This window comes from Melozone crissalis, unplaced genomic scaffold, assembly GCF_028551555.1.
Source record: "Melozone crissalis strain CALT ecotype California unplaced genomic scaffold, PUWL_Pcris_2 ptg000023l_1, whole genome shotgun sequence".
NCBI lineage: Eukaryota > Metazoa > Chordata > Aves > Passeriformes > Passerellidae > Melozone > Melozone crissalis.
In genome coordinates, this window is record NW_026535801.1 from 30403209 (window position 1) to 30420906 (window position 17698).

General features: G+C 39.7%; 1 protein-coding gene across 1 annotated transcript in view; it reads left to right on the forward strand.

Annotated features, from left to right (window-relative positions):
• The window catches only part of SLC49A4 (solute carrier family 49 member 4), a 68920-nt gene that overhangs the window by 36745 nt on the left and 14477 nt on the right, over window positions 1-17698 (forward strand). Inside the window, exons 4-7 of the mRNA XM_054278245.1 lie at window positions 4383-4512; window positions 9548-9656; window positions 10281-10348; window positions 15216-15343. Of these exons, the coding sequence (XP_054134220.1) occupies window positions 4383-4512; window positions 9548-9656; window positions 10281-10348; window positions 15216-15343 (435 nt within the window). The remainder of the gene's footprint in view (window positions 1-4382; window positions 4513-9547; window positions 9657-10280; window positions 10349-15215; window positions 15344-17698) is intronic.

Sequence of the window (17698 nt, forward strand, 5' to 3'; positions counted from 1 at the left end):
AAAATCTCCTGGCAGATGAAAATGTCTGGTGTGAAAGAAGGAAAAACGAAAGCACGTTGGGTTTTGTCCTGAGGAGCAGTAGATAAGGAGAGGAAAACCATAGCAATTAGAGAAGTGCTGTAGCTCTCCCTCTGCAGATTTTACATGGAGAGGGAAGAATTCATCTGCCTAAGGAAATACCGTGCTGTGCTTGAAACCACTGTTTTGAGTCTGGTAGCAGTAGAAATGTTGCCTTCAGCAGTGCATCAGATTCACATTCTCTTCTGTTCTCTTTCGGGAGGTTTTCCCAAGCATTTTCCTCAGAAACAGGGATGGATGTTGCCACCAAGGTTCAGGTCTTGCCTGCCTCACACCTCAGTATGGCTCTTTCTACCTTTCTGAGCTGGCAAGGATGTGGGAACACCCTTGTAGTCCTGTTTGGGATCTCTGGTCCCAGCAGGCAATGATTCTACAGCAGGCAATGATTCTTCAGCTTCCTAGGAATTGTGTTTTGTGAGGCATCTGTATTTCTCACTTAGTATTTGAACGTGCTTTGAACAGAGATAGTGTCTTTGTGCTGGTGTTTGTGTCCTATGGGATGTGTATTTTCAGGAGCTGCAAACCCTGTAGCTGTTCAGACAATGACAGAGAGCTGCTTTGTGAACATAGCTGGCCTGCAGTGAATCACAGTAATGATGGAAAACCTCCAACTGGTTTAAAATTGCTAAGAACTGTCAAAGAGGAGTTTGCTTTGAATCCCTCATGAGATTTGTTCTGTCTCAGCTTAACTCTGTTTCCCTGGAGAGCTGAAGGCACAAGGTTCCTCTGACTGCTTCCCTGTGCTCTCCTGTGCCACATGGGGTCCAGAGGTGGAAGGACAGCTGCTCCATAGTGGGTAACAGTGAACAGACAGCTCTGTTCACCTGTGGGACAAAAAATACTTGGTAGGTGTGGTAGGGTACTATTTGTCCCCTTAAACAGCTGTGCAGAAAACTAGGCTCAAACTGACTTCACAGATTAGAAGTAAAGGTTTTGCAGAATGTAGAAGAGCAAGAAGCTGGACCCAAATGTCCCACTTCCCCACTTCTTCAGCCAGTGTGGTCAGGTTTGGTATGACTTGTTCTTTCAGATACTATGGGAAAGCCAGTTTCACAGGGTAAGCACTCTGCATTTCTAATGAGCCTGTTGCTTTTGTGTGAGCTAGCATTAAATAAGCAGCCTCCAAAAGTTAGATGATGTCTTAAAAGACAGTAATGCTGTGAATTGTTGACTTGGGATCAGTAGTGTGCCAACAGTGTGCAGATTTTCCAAGGACTTAAGCTCAAACATGATTATGAAGCAATTGCTTATAAACACATTCTGAAATTGATCTGTTAACTCCAGTCTCTTCTGTGTTTTAATAAATTGCTGTTCCTTTAGCTCAAACATGGACTCAGAGCTCAGCTGAATTGCCACAGCCTCTTTCTGTCTCGTCTGTGTTGCTGCACATTCTGGTTCACAGCTCAAGTAGTATGGGTGTAGCAAATCAGGATTGAATTGTATTACCTGAATTGTGTAAGGAAATTAATTATTCCAGACTGCAGCCAGAGCTTTTAGCCTTGTACTTTCCTAAATATCAATGTAAAATTATTATTTGTTAAAAAAAAAAAAATGGTGTGTGTGTAAGGAGCCCTCATGCACCCTGGAATATTCCCACAGAACAAGGTGGGGAGGAGAGTTTCTGGAATTGAAAAGGTTTTTGTGCTATGAGTAGCCCGTCTGAAGGAAAAATAGAAAAATACTTTGTTATCAAGGAGTCTTGAACCTCTTTATTTTTTTTTTTAATTTTTTTTCCTTTCTTTCTTTGTTTTTCTTTTCTTTTTTTTTTTACACAAGCATCATGGTGCCTGCTTCCTAGGCTGAGATGCAGGCATCTCTCACATCACAAGTCACTATGGTGTGGTACCCAGCTTTTGTGAAGCATTCCTCAACAAGTACACAGATGTGTACATATCTGTGTCTCTGCACACTAATTTATGAGTTGCCCCATTTAATGTGCTTTGCCTTGTTTGCAAGCATCCATTGCACTTTTGAGAAGCTGCCAGCTTCTAAAGAAGAGCCTCTCTCTTGTGACTGCAGCTCCCTCGTCCTCAGCATTGACCTATTTCTTACCTTCTCAATTTTGCTTACTTTCACTCACTCTTTCACTCACCTGCCCAGGAAAAATTTTAGACTGTATTCCTCTTCCTCTACTCTGCTAAATTAAATTATGGAAATAAAGGTGTGGGTTTCCTGTTGAGGTAAGATTTCAATATGTAAGAAATCAGATGTGTTTGGCAGTACCTGGACTTTAGGTAGAGGTGTAAGTACTGTATACAAAGCTAAGATGGCCCTAAAAACTCATATTCTTCAACAGAGGGAGATGCTTTTGTTTCCTGTGAATTTGTGACTGTGAATTTGTCACTTTTCATTTAGGCATAGAGCAGAGCTATCTAGGCAAATTTGTTAGCCTGCAAAGTATAACACTGGGAAACATTAAAGCGTTGCAAGAAGGTACTGCAAGGACAGCATCCTGGACAGCATCCTGAACTTAGTAATTAAAAAAAAGAAAAGGCAGAAAAAGAAAAAGGTTACTGTACTGCTCCTACTACAGCAATTTGAGTGGTAGAAATCTTGAAGCAGTGCATAGATGAGACCCCAGATGGGCACCTGTTATGAAATATTTCTGTGATTTAAATATTTCTGTCATTCTGCAGAATAAAACTTGGCCTTTTCCCTTGCAGTATGAGAAGGGCACTTTAGTACCTTGGACAAAATTGATGGGATTGTGTGATCACATTCTTTATTGGCTATACCTATCTGCAATCTTAAATCTTCCTTTAATATGTGATTAAAATGTGTGTAATATATATGTCTATAAACCTGTATGTAAACTAGAGGCAGGAGGTGGGGAGATAAACATAAAGAGCTGTGTAGAATCATCCTGTAGTGACAGAGCATCTCATCCCTTTCTTAGGTCTGGGGTGATCAGTTGCTGCCAGGTCTTTATTCAGTGATCATGGTGTCCAAAACAATGTGCACAAAGATAGAAATTAATCTGTTTTCTGAAGAGCAGAGGAGTAAGATCTAGTTTAAGTGCCCTTGGCCCTTGAAACATGCAGTTACACCACAGCAGGAAAAGAGACACCAAGTAATTCAAAATGAGTCCTTTAGTATTTGATGATGAAAAATGGCATTGTCACACTCCCGATATGCCTTTTTTCCCATATGCCAAATGGAAGCATTCATTTCCCTTCTCCATCTCCAGCTGATCCATTTAGACTCTGAGTGTTATTTACTTTTCAGTTTCCTGAATTTATTTTCTTCTAGTTTAGGAGAAGACCTGGCAAAGTGCCATGTTCATATTGATTTATTAAAAAAGAGAAGAAAAAAAGAAAATTAAGGCAATTGAGTATCCAGCTCTGCTGGAATTTATTTGTGCTGTCAGTGAACACTCCTTTGTTATAAGATCACAAGTTCTTTTAAGATAACACACTTCAGCTATACATTTTTCTCTCTATCAGCAAAGAATCTTGTTTTCAAAGGCAATAGGAGAAATACTGGGATTGAGGACTGTGGAGAACATGGTATATATTGTAAAAGCCCTGTAAAACAAATTAATTAGACTGACTGTGGGTAGAGTTTTTTCTCTTCAGAATGTCTGCTCATGGGACTTACTGTTTTCTGTGAAGTGCTCATCACTTCTCAAGCTCAGGTTCAAACTTCTGCTATGAAATTTTTCAAAGATTTGGAATTCCTGCTGCTAAACAAGCAGAGCATCCACAAACAGCTGTATTCTTTCTTTTTCCCCCTCTTACCTGCACCTTTTCTATTCATGATCCATGGCTGCTTCTGCACTTTGCTCTCTATATTCTGTTGCCATGTAGTACTGTTTGTGTTGGAACTGCTGCCTTGCTTGACCTTTTGTTTGCCTTCATCATCTTGTGCAATGAATAATTGTTATTCCATGCCCTGGGGCTTCCCCAGTCCCATCTGTTTCAAGTCTCTGGCATGCTGTTACCTGCACTGAGCTACTTCATCGAAAGGAAATGTGGCCAAATCCTCATATTGCAGTTCTCTCTGAAGAGAAAAAGCAAAAGCTTTCCTTTTGCCGAGTTCCCTGTGTGTGAGCCTTGTTCTCTGCAGCACCTATCACTGGAATGGACTGCCAGTCTCACTGATTCTCCATCTCAATTTGAAATCTTGTTTGGGGAAGGAGAAAGAAATTCCTCCTTCAAGTTACGAAATTCTGTTGTCAGGAGCAGTCAAACACTTGTGATGGGATTTATGTCTCAGAGGCTGGCTGATAACAGCACTGCAGTGAAATAAGTCTTTCAATGCTAACATCTGTTCTTGGTTTTGTTTTTCTTTGCCCTCCTGTTTAGAATTTGGAATGGTTTCCCTGATATTTTCTGCAGCGTTGGCCTACTTCCCCTCGCGCCCTCCGTTCCCCCCCAGCGTGGCTGCAGCGAGCCAGCGCCTCAGCTACAGGAGAAGTTTTTGCAGACTCTTAAGGTAGGACCTCATTGGGTTTCCACTTCAAAGCAGATCAGTGCCTAAGTAAATAAAAACAAGTGTGCTTTAATCTTCTCATTGAGCAAACAAGTTGGTTTGTAGTACTTTTAAACAAAATAAAATTAAATATTAATGTCAAGACATAAAAGGATGCTAACTGCTAAAGAGCAGACATTAAATTTTAAACCACTGTGTGTATCTCCATTCTTCATGCCAGTCCTTCAGCACCAGCAGTGCTTTAGTCATCCTGTTAGCATGGCTTTTCTTATGCAATGCTTCTGTTACATCAGGTTACACAAGATTGTTAAAAGTGAGCAGTGAGAAAACAGTGAACAACACTGGGCAAAAATAATTTCTACGTTGGTTTTCTCTGTGCTTATTATTTTGGAATGAATTTGGGGTTTACTTGTCTTTTGGAGGATTATTCAGCTGCTTTCATTCAACCATGGAAGCAATAAATGAACTATCTAAAACTGTTATATGATCTATTAAATCTCATTAATTGTATGTTAAAATATTAAGCGGGAATAGGAAAAATGTCTTTAGATGTGTTTCTGGATAGGCTCAAAGGTGAGCTAGCTTGCTTTGAATTTTTAGGTTAAATAAAGAGAGAGGTTATAAAGAAAGAGACATTATTGCAGCTTCTCCCTCTTGGGTTCTTTTTGTAAGACACAGTCCCACTTCCCCCAGTGTTTGTACAGTGTCTTGTGTAATGTAAATATGATCTGAGAGGAGCAGCTAAAGCAACTGTAATATTAAGGGTGAATAATTGTGAAGGCCATGCCCTGTAGATGATACTGCACAGAGGAACTTCTGGGGCAAAGAAGAGCTCTCCCCTGGTACAGAGTATGACTGACTTCACTGGGAAGCTTCTGACTCTTGCTGTAATTGTTTGTTGAGTGATGTAGGAGCTGAATCTGCATATAAAGGGTTGCTTGAAGCTCGATAATTGTGCAGCTTTAGACATTTAGTTACTGCAGGCCTATTGTGGGCTGTACTTTCAATAATTGTATTTAGAGGCAGTGAAAACAACTCATCCCTTGTCACTGGGTTTTGTTCTGGTTTTGGAGGCTTTTTTTTTTTGTTTGGGGGAGTAAATAGTTGGCAGGATGCTTAATCCTGTGTGTTCATCCTGGAGCAGGCTGGCACTCAGGAGGTGTGAGTACAGCTGGGTGGTTAGTCTGCTAAGTGACCTATTCAGGGTATTAAAAAATAGCAGTTCTCTTAAGGACACTTATCACACACAGTAGTGCTGTTCTGCACCCAAGCTGATGTGCCGTTAGACCCTGCCTGAGGGCTGTGTTGTAAAAATGTTGCTGTTGAACAGAAATCCAAACAGCAACTGGCTTTGCAGGTGAAATATAAAATTTTAGTTGACAGTGCTCCATTTGGGAGTTTTATAACCATTAGATTCCGTGTTTAAAGTGTTGTAAACAGTGGACCTGAGATACTGGTAAGGTCATGATGTAAACAGCAAAGCTGGCTTAGTGTTAATAACCAGTGAAACTTCAGAAAACAAACTGGACTTTTCAGTGATGACTATAGTTTACAGTGTCTCCAAGAACAAAGAGGGCTTTTTTAAACTGTGGACAGGTAGATAATTATAGCTCTCTTCCCTCGGGTCTCGCATTCTTCCATGCTACCCTTTATCAAAGGCACTTCTTCATTCCTCTGCACATGAAACAATCAACAGTTCATCATTAAGCCCACTTATCTTGGGGAGCTGTTCAGTAACAATCTGTCATGCAAGGGAGTTTTATAAAAGAAAATGGTATCTGCCATGCTTCAGAAGGAATCCATCATCTGGTTCGTTTGGCTTCTGAGCTCTGTTGCCTGCCTAATCTAGGCTTCATCTTGGCTTAGAGAGCCTTTCTTTAGACTTGGTGGTATAGACTGAAGGTAACCAGCAGATGAGTACCAGGAAATCATGATTTCCTTTTATTATAGAATTACCCTTTGGTGTGAGAACTGTGTGTGAGGCATTCAGGATGTGTGTGAGCTGGTGGGCTGACCCAGCAATGCACCAGATACAAACATGAGAATTGAGATGTTCATCATTTCTCTGTCTTCTCCACCAAGCTACAGTTTTATTACTTCGCAATAAAGCAACATTGAAGTCACTGACCTTTTCTCCTTGGATACCAAGGGGATCTATCACATCCTTGCAACTCCCACACTCTTTCATGCCTTCAGGTCCTTTGGCAGTCTTCTACGTGAGCTGCTTCTTGCAGAGTTATTACACCAGCAGCAGAGGTCAGCCATCCCCTGTGGGCCCTTTTTGGGGGACTTTCTTAGGAACTTGAGTCTTCCTTCTGATTTGGAGGGTTCCTCCTTCTGACAGATTGTTACAATTAGTTGATGTCTCATTATGTCCTGATACCAACTCTCTCAGTCTGCAGTGGGAGACAACAGATTGGTCATGGTTTGGGAGCTAAGCCCAAATCTTTTAACAGTCTATCACACACTGTGACAAGTGTAGTTTGAATTTCCATTAGAAAATGTGTGGTGCCCTGTCTCAGTTTCTTGGGTGAAGCAAATATGACTTGTTTTTATTTCCCCAGTTCAGGATATTCCACAAACTTCAATGAAAAAAAAAATCTAATACAAGTAAATGGTTGATAAGTCTTAAAACCTGCATTAAAAAAAGTGTTGTGCTTTTTGATTTGAAGTAACAAGATACTTTTAGCCAGTTACATGGCTTTTATGTTTTCTAGGGACTATGTAAGCAATTTTGAAATTTTGTATCAGGAGTTTTATGCATCATTATTGCTTTAATGACACTTTCATCAACAACATCGTCCAGTAATGGAAGCTGCTCAGAATGTGCCTGATGTTAATAGGCACTGTCAAAGTTACTCTGAAAAAGATGACTGACTTTGATGGGGCTCCCCTCTGAACCAGCCTGTCTTGCAGATTCTAGTGGCGTTTGGTTTCTGAAAAAACCAGAATAAAAAATCAATTCATATCCCAGCAGAATGGTTTAACAGGGAAGCTAATTCTGATATCCTGTCATTGCTGATAGGATGGAAAACAGTGTGGGTTCAACAGCTGATGGTGTGACAGACAGCACATTTTTCTACTTTCTGTGGAGCAATTGCAAAATTGCAAAAGCTGTGCACAAGTGACTGGAGCCATGAAAAGTGGAGCTGCTACTGAAGATGTGTGTTTGGAATGGCTTTAGGCAGCACGAGGTATTGCTGGGCAAGGGGGCAGAATGACACCTGGTGATCAGTATCTCTGTCACTGCCAGGCTCCCTTTCTCCTGGTCACCTTCCTTGTTGTGGAGACCAGGCAGGGGAGCAGGCTCTGTCCCTGGAGATTGTCATCATGCAGAGCTCTTACTGTAGGATTGGTACTTGGGGTTGGATGTGGCACAGAACAGCTATCCCGCATCTCAGGCTGTCTGGTTGCTTGAGTGACAGAAAACAAATACACCACAGAAAACACTGCTCAAGTAAAGGACAAAATTCTCCCTCAAAAGTAGCTCAATAATGAAGTTGAGGTCCAGATAGCCAAAGATTTTTAATATTCAGCAAGTGTTATTTCAGAACGCTGCATTCAGACTTGTTTCCTCTTAGCAATCTACAATATGGCTCTATGAGGTCCATGCAAAATTCCCTTTTATTTTATTTGACAAATGTTGAAATGGCTTTCACATGGATAGTATTAAATAGCATCAAATGCCAAGGTGATGCAAGATAGACTAGGATAAGAGTATGGCATTCTTAAAAAAGGAGAAAAGTTGTTAGGAAGACAGTAGCATTCAAAGAAATATAACTAGTGTATAGAAGAGCTGAAAGTTTGAGGGTTGTTTTTCTTTGCATTAAAAGATAAATCTGACACGAATGGTATTGAAAGCGGAGGATATGTTCATGGGATGGGAATGTGTTATTCAAGAAGAGGATGTGTGAAAAAGAACAGTGCAAAAAGCACTGGCTGCTTGTGTTTCGTGTGGAGCATCTAAGGGAGTAAAACAGCATAAGCTGCAAACTTACAAATGTTTTGGAGTGTAATTGAATCTCTCTCTCCCTCTTGGCTTTTGTAACTGTGTGCTATCAAATTGCCACTGCTTGCCAAGGAACTGGTACTGATCAGGATCAATTTTATGTAAATTGTTTTGACCAGGGGGAGCCATGTTTTGGGTTACACAGATACCCCATGGGATAACTGACCTTGGAATCACCATAAAATCTCTTCAGTTTAAAATATCACTGTTTCAGATTCCAAAGTATATTTTCTTTCCCATTTGAGACATTTTTGAGGAAAACTTGGATTTCTCTTAGCAAGGACTTCGCATTTGCTTTCAGTTATGGTGAATGGGGGAAATTGTTGGTTAAATTCCTATTTAGCTCTATACATTGAAGATGATGATACAGCTTTGACTGTTTCACCTTCACTGAATACTAAAGGTTGAATAATTGGGAGGGAGGGGGGGAAGCAAATATGTTGACTATTCAGAGTAGAGTATTATAGCTGTCTCTTGTTTTTGCCAGTTCAAATTGTCAAAATTTTCCACTCTTGCAGCTGTATCTGCCTCATTTCCAGAGCTTTCCTTGCGTTTCACCAAAATAAAGAGAATTAAAACAGGCTTGGGGTTTTTTTGATCTTTTAAGTGCAGTTCAAGAGGGATGAATCTCTGATTTTATTTTTGAAATAAGCTTTTAATCTTTTAAATTAGTGCTTATTATTCCTAACATACGGTTAGGCTAAGTAGGTTGCCCATGCCAATGCATGGAAGAATTGCTTGCAGAAATGAGAAACATATGAGCCCAGCATGTTACAAAAATCTTTGAACAATGTGGAGAGACTGGCTTTTTCTATTATCAGTGCTAAGGTGGTAACATATCAGCCACTAGGAATTCAGTGGCATGGCTGGATACCTTTCTTGTTTTCCCTGGCTCACTCCTCCTTCAGACCTTTGCTGGTTTTTTTGATGGGCAGAATATAGATTCTAGGTTGTGATTTACTCTGCTGGCTAATCTTGGTGCAATTTGTAATATAAGCTGAGGCTAATGGCCACGTTTTATCTTCACAGCAATTTCCGATTCTTGATGATTGCTTTGGCCTATGCCATACCACTGGGTGTTTTCTCTGGCTGGTCTGGTGTTCTGGATTTGATATTGACACCCATTCATGTAAGCCAGGTAAGTATCTCCTGACTGATAATCAGCAGCTGTTTTGTAAGTGGCATGTTTTTATTTTGCACTAGCATGCAGTTTTATCAGATTTTTATGTTTAACATGCTGGTAATACGTATGGACCACTTTACTCCCTGAAATTTTAAACAAAATGAACTGTAGCTTTGGCATCCCAAAGTGTCAAAACTCTCCCTGCTGACTCTCCATCAGTGGTGAGTGTTTTCAGAACTGTACATGCCTTTTAACAAAAAGGAAGAAGTAGGTAAAAAAAATGGGAGTATTGTTGGCTGCTGCGTCTCTAGTGAAAGAAAATAATCTATGCATGGTAGAAAAGATGAAGTGGGGAGCAGATGATTTCTAAGCTTTTGATAGAGTATTATAAAAAAACAGAGGACATTAGTCAGATTCCATAAAGAGAGGTCACATTTAGGGCATACACTACTTAGTCTTACTTTCTTGTGGTGAATTTATTTCCTTTCCCAGAAAAAGCCTTGCACTTCAGAATATTGTAGAGAGCTCTTGTTAGCAGTTCGGAGCTCCTGCCCAACACTTGTTTTGAAAGTAACACCATCTTATTTTCTGAGCTTTAACACATTTCTCTATGTTCTGTTTTGTTTTTTTCCCTGTCAGGTGGATGCAGGCTGGATTGGATTTTGGTCTATAGTTGGAGGTTGTGTTGTTGGCATAGCAATGGCAAGGTAGGAATAATTACAGGTCCTTCTCCATTTCTTCAACTGTGATTGTCATTTAGTTTATCCTCTTAAGAACAGAACTGGTTTTCTCTCTCATCTTTCAGAAACTTGAAATGGAAAATTCCTTTTGGGGTTATAATGTGTTTCTAGTAAAACAATAATTCATACCATGTTAGTGGTTGCTGGGGTTTGAGAACTCCACATGCATATACCTGAATTTGAAAGTCAGATTCTTGTTCCTTACAATGGCTTCCTGTATGCTGCTTTTAAAGACAGCTCTGGTGAATTCAGCTGCCTGGTATGAGGGGGAAGAACCTCATTGCATCACATTTGGAAAGCATTGAGGAAATTTTCTGTCTCCTTCCATTAACACTTTTGGGCATATTGTTTCCCAAAGGGATATAGGGAATGTAGCACAGGCAGCCTACCCACAATAACATTTTGTTCCCTCACAGAGAAATTAGCCTGGGCCCATTTTGGGCAGGTTGCTGGATTCCTGCATAGCCTAACTATTTTCTGCTGTATCCTATGGGCTACAGTACGGGTGTGTTTGCTTTTTGTGAATCCAGACACAGCTGTCTCTGACCATCATGAAAGCTGATGACACAGGGAGTGGAACAGCAAGAAGAGGATTGCCCTTCCAAAAGGCTGCTGTTTCTCATTCATTGAGGTCCCCTTTAGGAAAAGGGATTGTGGGAGGGAGAAAAAGTCTTTTAGGAGGTCCCTGAGCAGTGAGTTTATGATGTCATTAAAACCAATCACATGTTCCCCCCTTGCTTTGGGATATCTGAGCATTGTCCTGGCTTCTCTGTGTCCACTCTTTAGAGTCCATGTGCAGATATCTGCAATTGTTGCATCATCATGGTGCTGTGGATGGAGAGAGTGATCTTTTTAGGACTCTCTTTCTTTTTTCTTTTTGAAACTCTCTTGTTTTCACTTGCTGTGCTTCATCAGAGTACACAATGCATAAAGAAATGTGAGGTTTCACATCCTGACGTTTTGCAGGCTGCCTAGCAACTGCAACAGGGAGAGGGAAAAACTCCTGACCTAGGGAAAAGAAACAAGTGCTTCTCTCCCATCCACCCCAGATGCAGGCCAAAGGACTTCATCTAGCCAAACAAAGTTCATGCCCTGATTTCCTCCAAAAAGAGTTGCTTTTGATTAGCCAGGCTCAGATACAATGTTCTCTCTGTAAGAGAGTAGATGTTTAAAAGCAACTGCTGCAAATGACAGAGATGCCATAGGTTGCATGTTGAAGCAGGTAGACTGCCATTTTTCATCATGAGTTAATCTCTAGTATATTTGCAGCATTTCAATAGTAGAGCTTTGAAGCTCACTTAACTTTACTGGGAGAGAATCTGCAAACTCTATGTCAACATGCAAATCTCAGTCTTTATGGTAGATTAATTTATTTAATATGCTGTCTGGGTTTACGTTCAGGAAATGCAGGCAGTCCCTTTAACAGCTTCAAAATTGATTTTAAACCTTGTTGAATACCTGTATTTTGTAGCATTTAGTAAATTTAAGAAATACCAACAGTCTGTCTCCAAATATGTCTTTCTAACTTGGGCGATGCACAGTTCAGATGGGAGGGTTTGCATACAGAAAGGGAGGGAGGAGGTGATTTGTCACTTCTGATGGATGACTCTCCCTCCTAGGCCTATTCAGCATTTATCTGTGTAGGGTTGAATCAATGACGAGTCTGACTGTAATCTGCTGAAAGTTGTAATTAGGAAAATTAAGTAATGATTCTTGTCAAAGCTGACAAGTTGATATATTTCAGTGTCAGAACTGTGATTTGCCAAGCAAGCAGCTCTCTCCCTTAACCACCTCTCAAGAAGCTGTTAGTTTTGGGGTGGATTTTTTTTTCATTTTTTTTTTTTCTTCTGATAATTTGTTAAAGCAAAATTGGTGCATCTTAGGAATTTGTTCCTTCCATTTTTGTCAATGCAGATTCTATAATTTAGAATTTTTAACAATCTGAGCCTTGCCCTTGAGCATTAGGTCCTGTACATCACAGTAGGTGTTAAATCATCTGTATTTAAAGTAATGCCCAGTTTGGAAATTTGTTTATCTATCTCGTTTTCAAAATGCTTCAAGTTTCTCTCAGCATTATACATAAATCCTTCTACTCTCCACCCACTGCTGTCCTGATAGCCATGAACTTACATGTTTAGCTAATGTGTTTGATGCATTTTTATCATTGAAAAGCCTGGCCTATTTTGGGCAGCTGGTAGGTGCTGTACCCTTTGCTGGCAGCTTTCAAATGCTACTAGTTTGAAGAAAAGCAGTGTCAAAGAGCAGCATTCCTATAATTGCATGGAAACATAAATCTATTCCCTTTTCTCAGATTTTTAAATTTTTTTCCCCCCCACATTTGCCAAGGATCATAGATATTTCTGAGGTTTTGTCCTCTGCAGCTCAGTTTCAGTTCCTGCTTCTAACCTGCAGTGTAGTCAAAATGCTGAAACTTTATGGCATGGTGATAATTTCCTTAGCAACAAACAGGGTTGTCAGCAGTGCAGGTTTGTGATTTTAACTGTAGGATACAGCCTAGGGCTGGATCTGCTGGGAGGCTGGAGACTGTTAGCAGCAGTAGGCTCAGGGGTGTGTGTCTGGCAGAGTATACACCTTTTGTCCTGTTGTGCCTACTTTTTTAGCAGTTGCAGGAAACCCCTTACATGCTAGATGATGTAGAAGGATTTATACAGAACAAAGGTTTGAAATCAGGTACAGAGTCTGAAGATAAAAGTAATTTCTCATATTTTTTGATTGAAGCAAGTATTATGAAAAGTAGACTAGATTTACAGTCTTCTTTATTCTCCTGTAACCAGACAAGAAACAGAAGTCCTTCAATTACCAAGTTCAGGTTAGGTTATTATGTCATTTTTTTTTCTATTATTTCTATTGCTGGCTGAATCCAATAGCTAAATAAACCTTTGCATTGGGATACATTTGACCCTTTTGTAGTTCTGTGATACCTGAGAGCTCTTTGGAGCATGCTGCTACCCAAACTGGGATCCTTGTGTCAGGAAGAGTGGCACCTGCTTGGTAAAGGAGGTATTTTCTCCACTTAGCTGTCATGAATGGTTTAGATGCATATCAGCCTCCCATCCCCACATGTCCTTGGTGGTGGGATAGAGACCAAGGATCCTTTAGAGATCACCCCAGACCTGCAGTCTGTGAGTGTCCCTCCCAGAAGGCTGATATTTCTCACCTTGTTTCATTAGACAGGACCTACGTCACTGCCCTTGCCTGTAAGGACAGAGATGTTGTCTGCCAGCAGGCAAAGTGGGAGTCTCTGTGGAATAAGCTGGAAGTTTACACTTTGAGATGCTTCTGCAAAGCTTTTAAAATTGCTGATTTTGACCCTAGTGATCCCAAAGAATAATTAAAGAAACTCTCTGGCAAACCAGTGAGGTGATCCTGACTCCTTGATTGGATTGTCAGAAAAAAAATCCACCAGTAGCAGCTGACCTCTGGCTATTGGAGATGAATGCATAAGCCACTTGAACACTGCAGTCATAAACTGCTCAGATTATATGCAGCATTGATCTCCCACTGCTGCTTATTGAATTACTCACTGCTAAATTCAATGTGGAATTCAGGCATGGGGAGAATCAAAATACAAGGGAAGAAGTTGGTTTGGGGAGCAGAGAGTGTTTGAGTGCATTACTCCTACGTCTGTTACACTATATTTGGAAGTTCTCAAAATTTTGGCAGCATTTCCTGTTTTATCAAGTAAGCTATAAGGTATCTGCTTATAGGGTGATCTTTGTTAGGGTAGAGAAGGCAGTCAGCTGGTAGACAGACAAATTTCATCATGGAGCAACCTGGGTGGATTATGCTGCCATTAGCCTGATCAAGGCAGGAGCCTGTCAAGAGAGCAGAAGATATGCTTTAGAAATACATACCTAACCTGCCCATCCCAAAAGCACATCTCCTATAGAAAATTACTCATGAAGAAATAACATTGCCTTTTCTAATATATCTTTTCCAGTAGTTAGGTTAACATCCCCTTTGAAAAGAGCAGTTGCACGGATAATTATGTCACATGAGTGCTGCTCATTCTGTCTCCTTGGAAGAAAAAGGAAAAGATGGAAAAAGCAATTGTACCATCAGGTGGTGTAAATATCATAATTCCCTCTGTATAAGAGCCAGACTGCCCAAGGACTTCTCCTCCCCCAGTCTGTCAGCAGGGTCTGTGTAGAAGAGGAGCAGCACTGAACTTGTGGTTTCTGGAACTTTTCAACCCAAACCAGCCACTGGCAGAGTGATCCCCTGTGTAAGGAGCTCCTTCCTTGCCTAAGCCACCACAAACTTCATCACCAATGCATCCAAGGGTTCAGAAGCTGTTCCTTGTCATCTTCAAATAGGGATTCTTTGGACTTTTTTGGAGATTTTCCATTTCCCACAGGAATGAATCTTGACACTTAACTATGTCTTGAATGAAAGGCGGCAGCCTCCTCATATGCTGATGGAGCTCTGTGTCTGCCAAGGGAGACTGGCAAATGGTGACAAAACAGTGATGGAAGTAGTGGTGAGATATTGTGTCCAACAAATGCAGAAGGAAAAAATAACTCTCCTCCAGTGTTTTCATGTGATGCCTTGAGAATTGCTTGAGAATTGTTCTGGTTTGATTGTTACTTTGTCACAGCTAAAAAATCCATGGCTCTTCACCTTGACAGCTAGAAATACCATCATTCTATAAAAATGCCTTTTTTCTATTTCTGAAAATGAGAAATTACTTTTAAATTGTTTTTATAGTCTCCAAAATGTTTAATGAGGATGTACGGAATTAATTGTCAAGCATCACATTTAAATAATATGAAAATCGGTGTTTGTACTGCTCTGATGTGTGTTTTTATTTTAGATTTGCAGATTTTATCAGGGGCATGCTGAAGTTCATACTGCTGCTACTTTTATCTGGAGCAACATTAGCATCAACCTGGTTCACTCTCACCTGTCTAACTTCTGTCACTCATCTGCCTTTGACCACAGGTATTGACAATTATTTGAATTCCTGTTCTTTATAATTCATATTGCAGGCAAATATTTGCAGTCTTCAATATCTTATAACCTGGTTTGGTATCTTTAGTAATACAGTAGTTTTACTGAGACAAAAAAAAATGTTTAGAAAGTCTGTTGAAACCTGAAATACCTTCACTGCTTTGAATAATTCAATAAAAAGATTAAAAACTTGAAAAATTCAATAACAGGAGCCCTGAATGCACATTTAAATTTGATTTGGGGACTAAGTCTTTTTCTGCTTTTGGGTCCTTTGGAATAACCGAAGTGAGAAATAAATCAAGAAAAATCAGATGAATGAGAGTAGTGTTGCATATAAGAAACAGTGACATGTCTGGGAATTTAGGGGTTTGAAACTTGCATTAGTTATTAGAAACACTTGGTGCATTTCAAACCAAGGTGACCCATAGTGTTTTCAGCCGTCTAAATCTGTCCCTGCACAGTGCTGTCCTCTTTTCTTGCACCTGCGTGCAGGTTCAGGGAACTCTTCCAGCCCAAAATTAACTCAGCCTGTACCTCAAAAAGACAGAGAAAAAAGCAGTTGGCAGGAGTGGGGGAAAAGCTCAGAGGTCCAGTTGGGCTGCCAGTGAGCTGCACCCTTAGCTGAAAGCTAGCACTGCTTAGTTCTTAAAAATCCGTCCTTCACCTTATTATCTGTGATTCCAAGACCTTCAACAGAGTAGCAAGTTGCAATAAAACCTAAGCCATCAAAGTTCAAAAATATATTTATTTAGTGAAGAATTCTATAAATCCATTTTAAATGAAAGGCCATCTCTGTTACAAGAAATTTATGCATTCTAGGAGAAATGAAAACTTTTGGCCTATTTTTAATAAAAGAGTTTGGTGGGGAGAGTAGTATATAGAGTAGCGTTTTACTCAAATTAAGTTTGAGTTTCAGTAAGTGTCCTTGGTGCACTGCAAATGTCACAACTATAAACTAAAGTGGGTGCAGCAAATTGAAATACATGATCAATTCAAGAGCAACACCATCTGGATGGATAGGTCAAATTTGTGCTTTATGTTGAAATTTCAATGCTTTCAAAAATTCTGCTTAAATAAAACATAATTTAATCAATAAATAAATCAAATTTCATGATGGCTGTTGTCATACTAAATGACTACACATTTCCATCAAATCTAAAATAAAAGCAATAAAAGCTTTTTTCCTCATGCTTGCCTGCTTCATCACTACAAGCCTGCAGTAATGTAAATTTTTACAGTAACTCTATCCTCTGAATTGATGCAACAAACCAAACACATAAATGACCCTTCAAGTCTATGCATAAGAATGAAGCAGAAATGTTTCAAGAGGGGAAAGTCATTACGTACGTACTCACAGTGTTCCAAAACAAAACTGATGGAGCTCTCTCTGATTTTATTTTATTGGGGTTTTTTTTGTAAAGAATTCAGCATGCAACATAGGTTCTGTAAGAGTTCTTATTTTTTATAGATGTAGTTGCATTGTGCTGGTTTTTTTTTGGAAGGTCATCCACTGTCAGGACATAAACGTAGGTAGGGTATTTGAGGTTTAATATATAGTGTCCTAAACTAGCATGCCTTGATTCAAATACAGGGATTGGGTTGTACTTTTTATGCAATTACCATTTCTCTTAAAATGGATGATTCCTTAGATTGAGTTGTAATTATAGATCAGATTTTTCTGTCAGTGCTTTTCTTACATATGCCACTGTAAATACTGAACCCTTTTCTTTAAAACACAAGCTTGTTTTGAATAGAAGTGCCAGGAATGTGGTGCATTCCTCAAAAAAAAAAAAAAAAAAAAAAAAAAAAAAAAAAAAAAAAAAAGGCAGTCTAAAGCATCAGAGTCTAATGTGCAGCCAGAAAATCAGATCTCTTTTTTCTTCTGTTTAAATTTAGTAGATATGCAGTGGGGGAAGGTTCTTATCAGGCTTTTCTCATTAAAGTTCTTAAAAAATAGATGTAATGTGCCTGTTCAATTTAGTTCCTTGTACACAGAAAAGCAGTGCTATATCTTTATGAAATATGCTGTTATGGATGAAAACACACAAGCTATTTAAGCTAATTTATAGGACTTCATGCTAGATTATTCCTCAGTGTAATGATGCAACATGATGATGACCTCTGCATTCACAGTAATTGGGAGAAACGGTACATTTGAATTGATTTGGATGAACTTCTTTTTATTCTTCTCCTTTTAATTAAAAGTTTGAGATGTAGAGTGTATTGGAGTACAAATCTAAGAGGTCAGATGCAGGCTGTGGGCTAGCAGTGTGGGCTGGCAGCTTTTGGAAGTGATTAGTGGTAACTGGTACAGGTGGAAGTCACTCTGCATATCAGTGGGCAAGT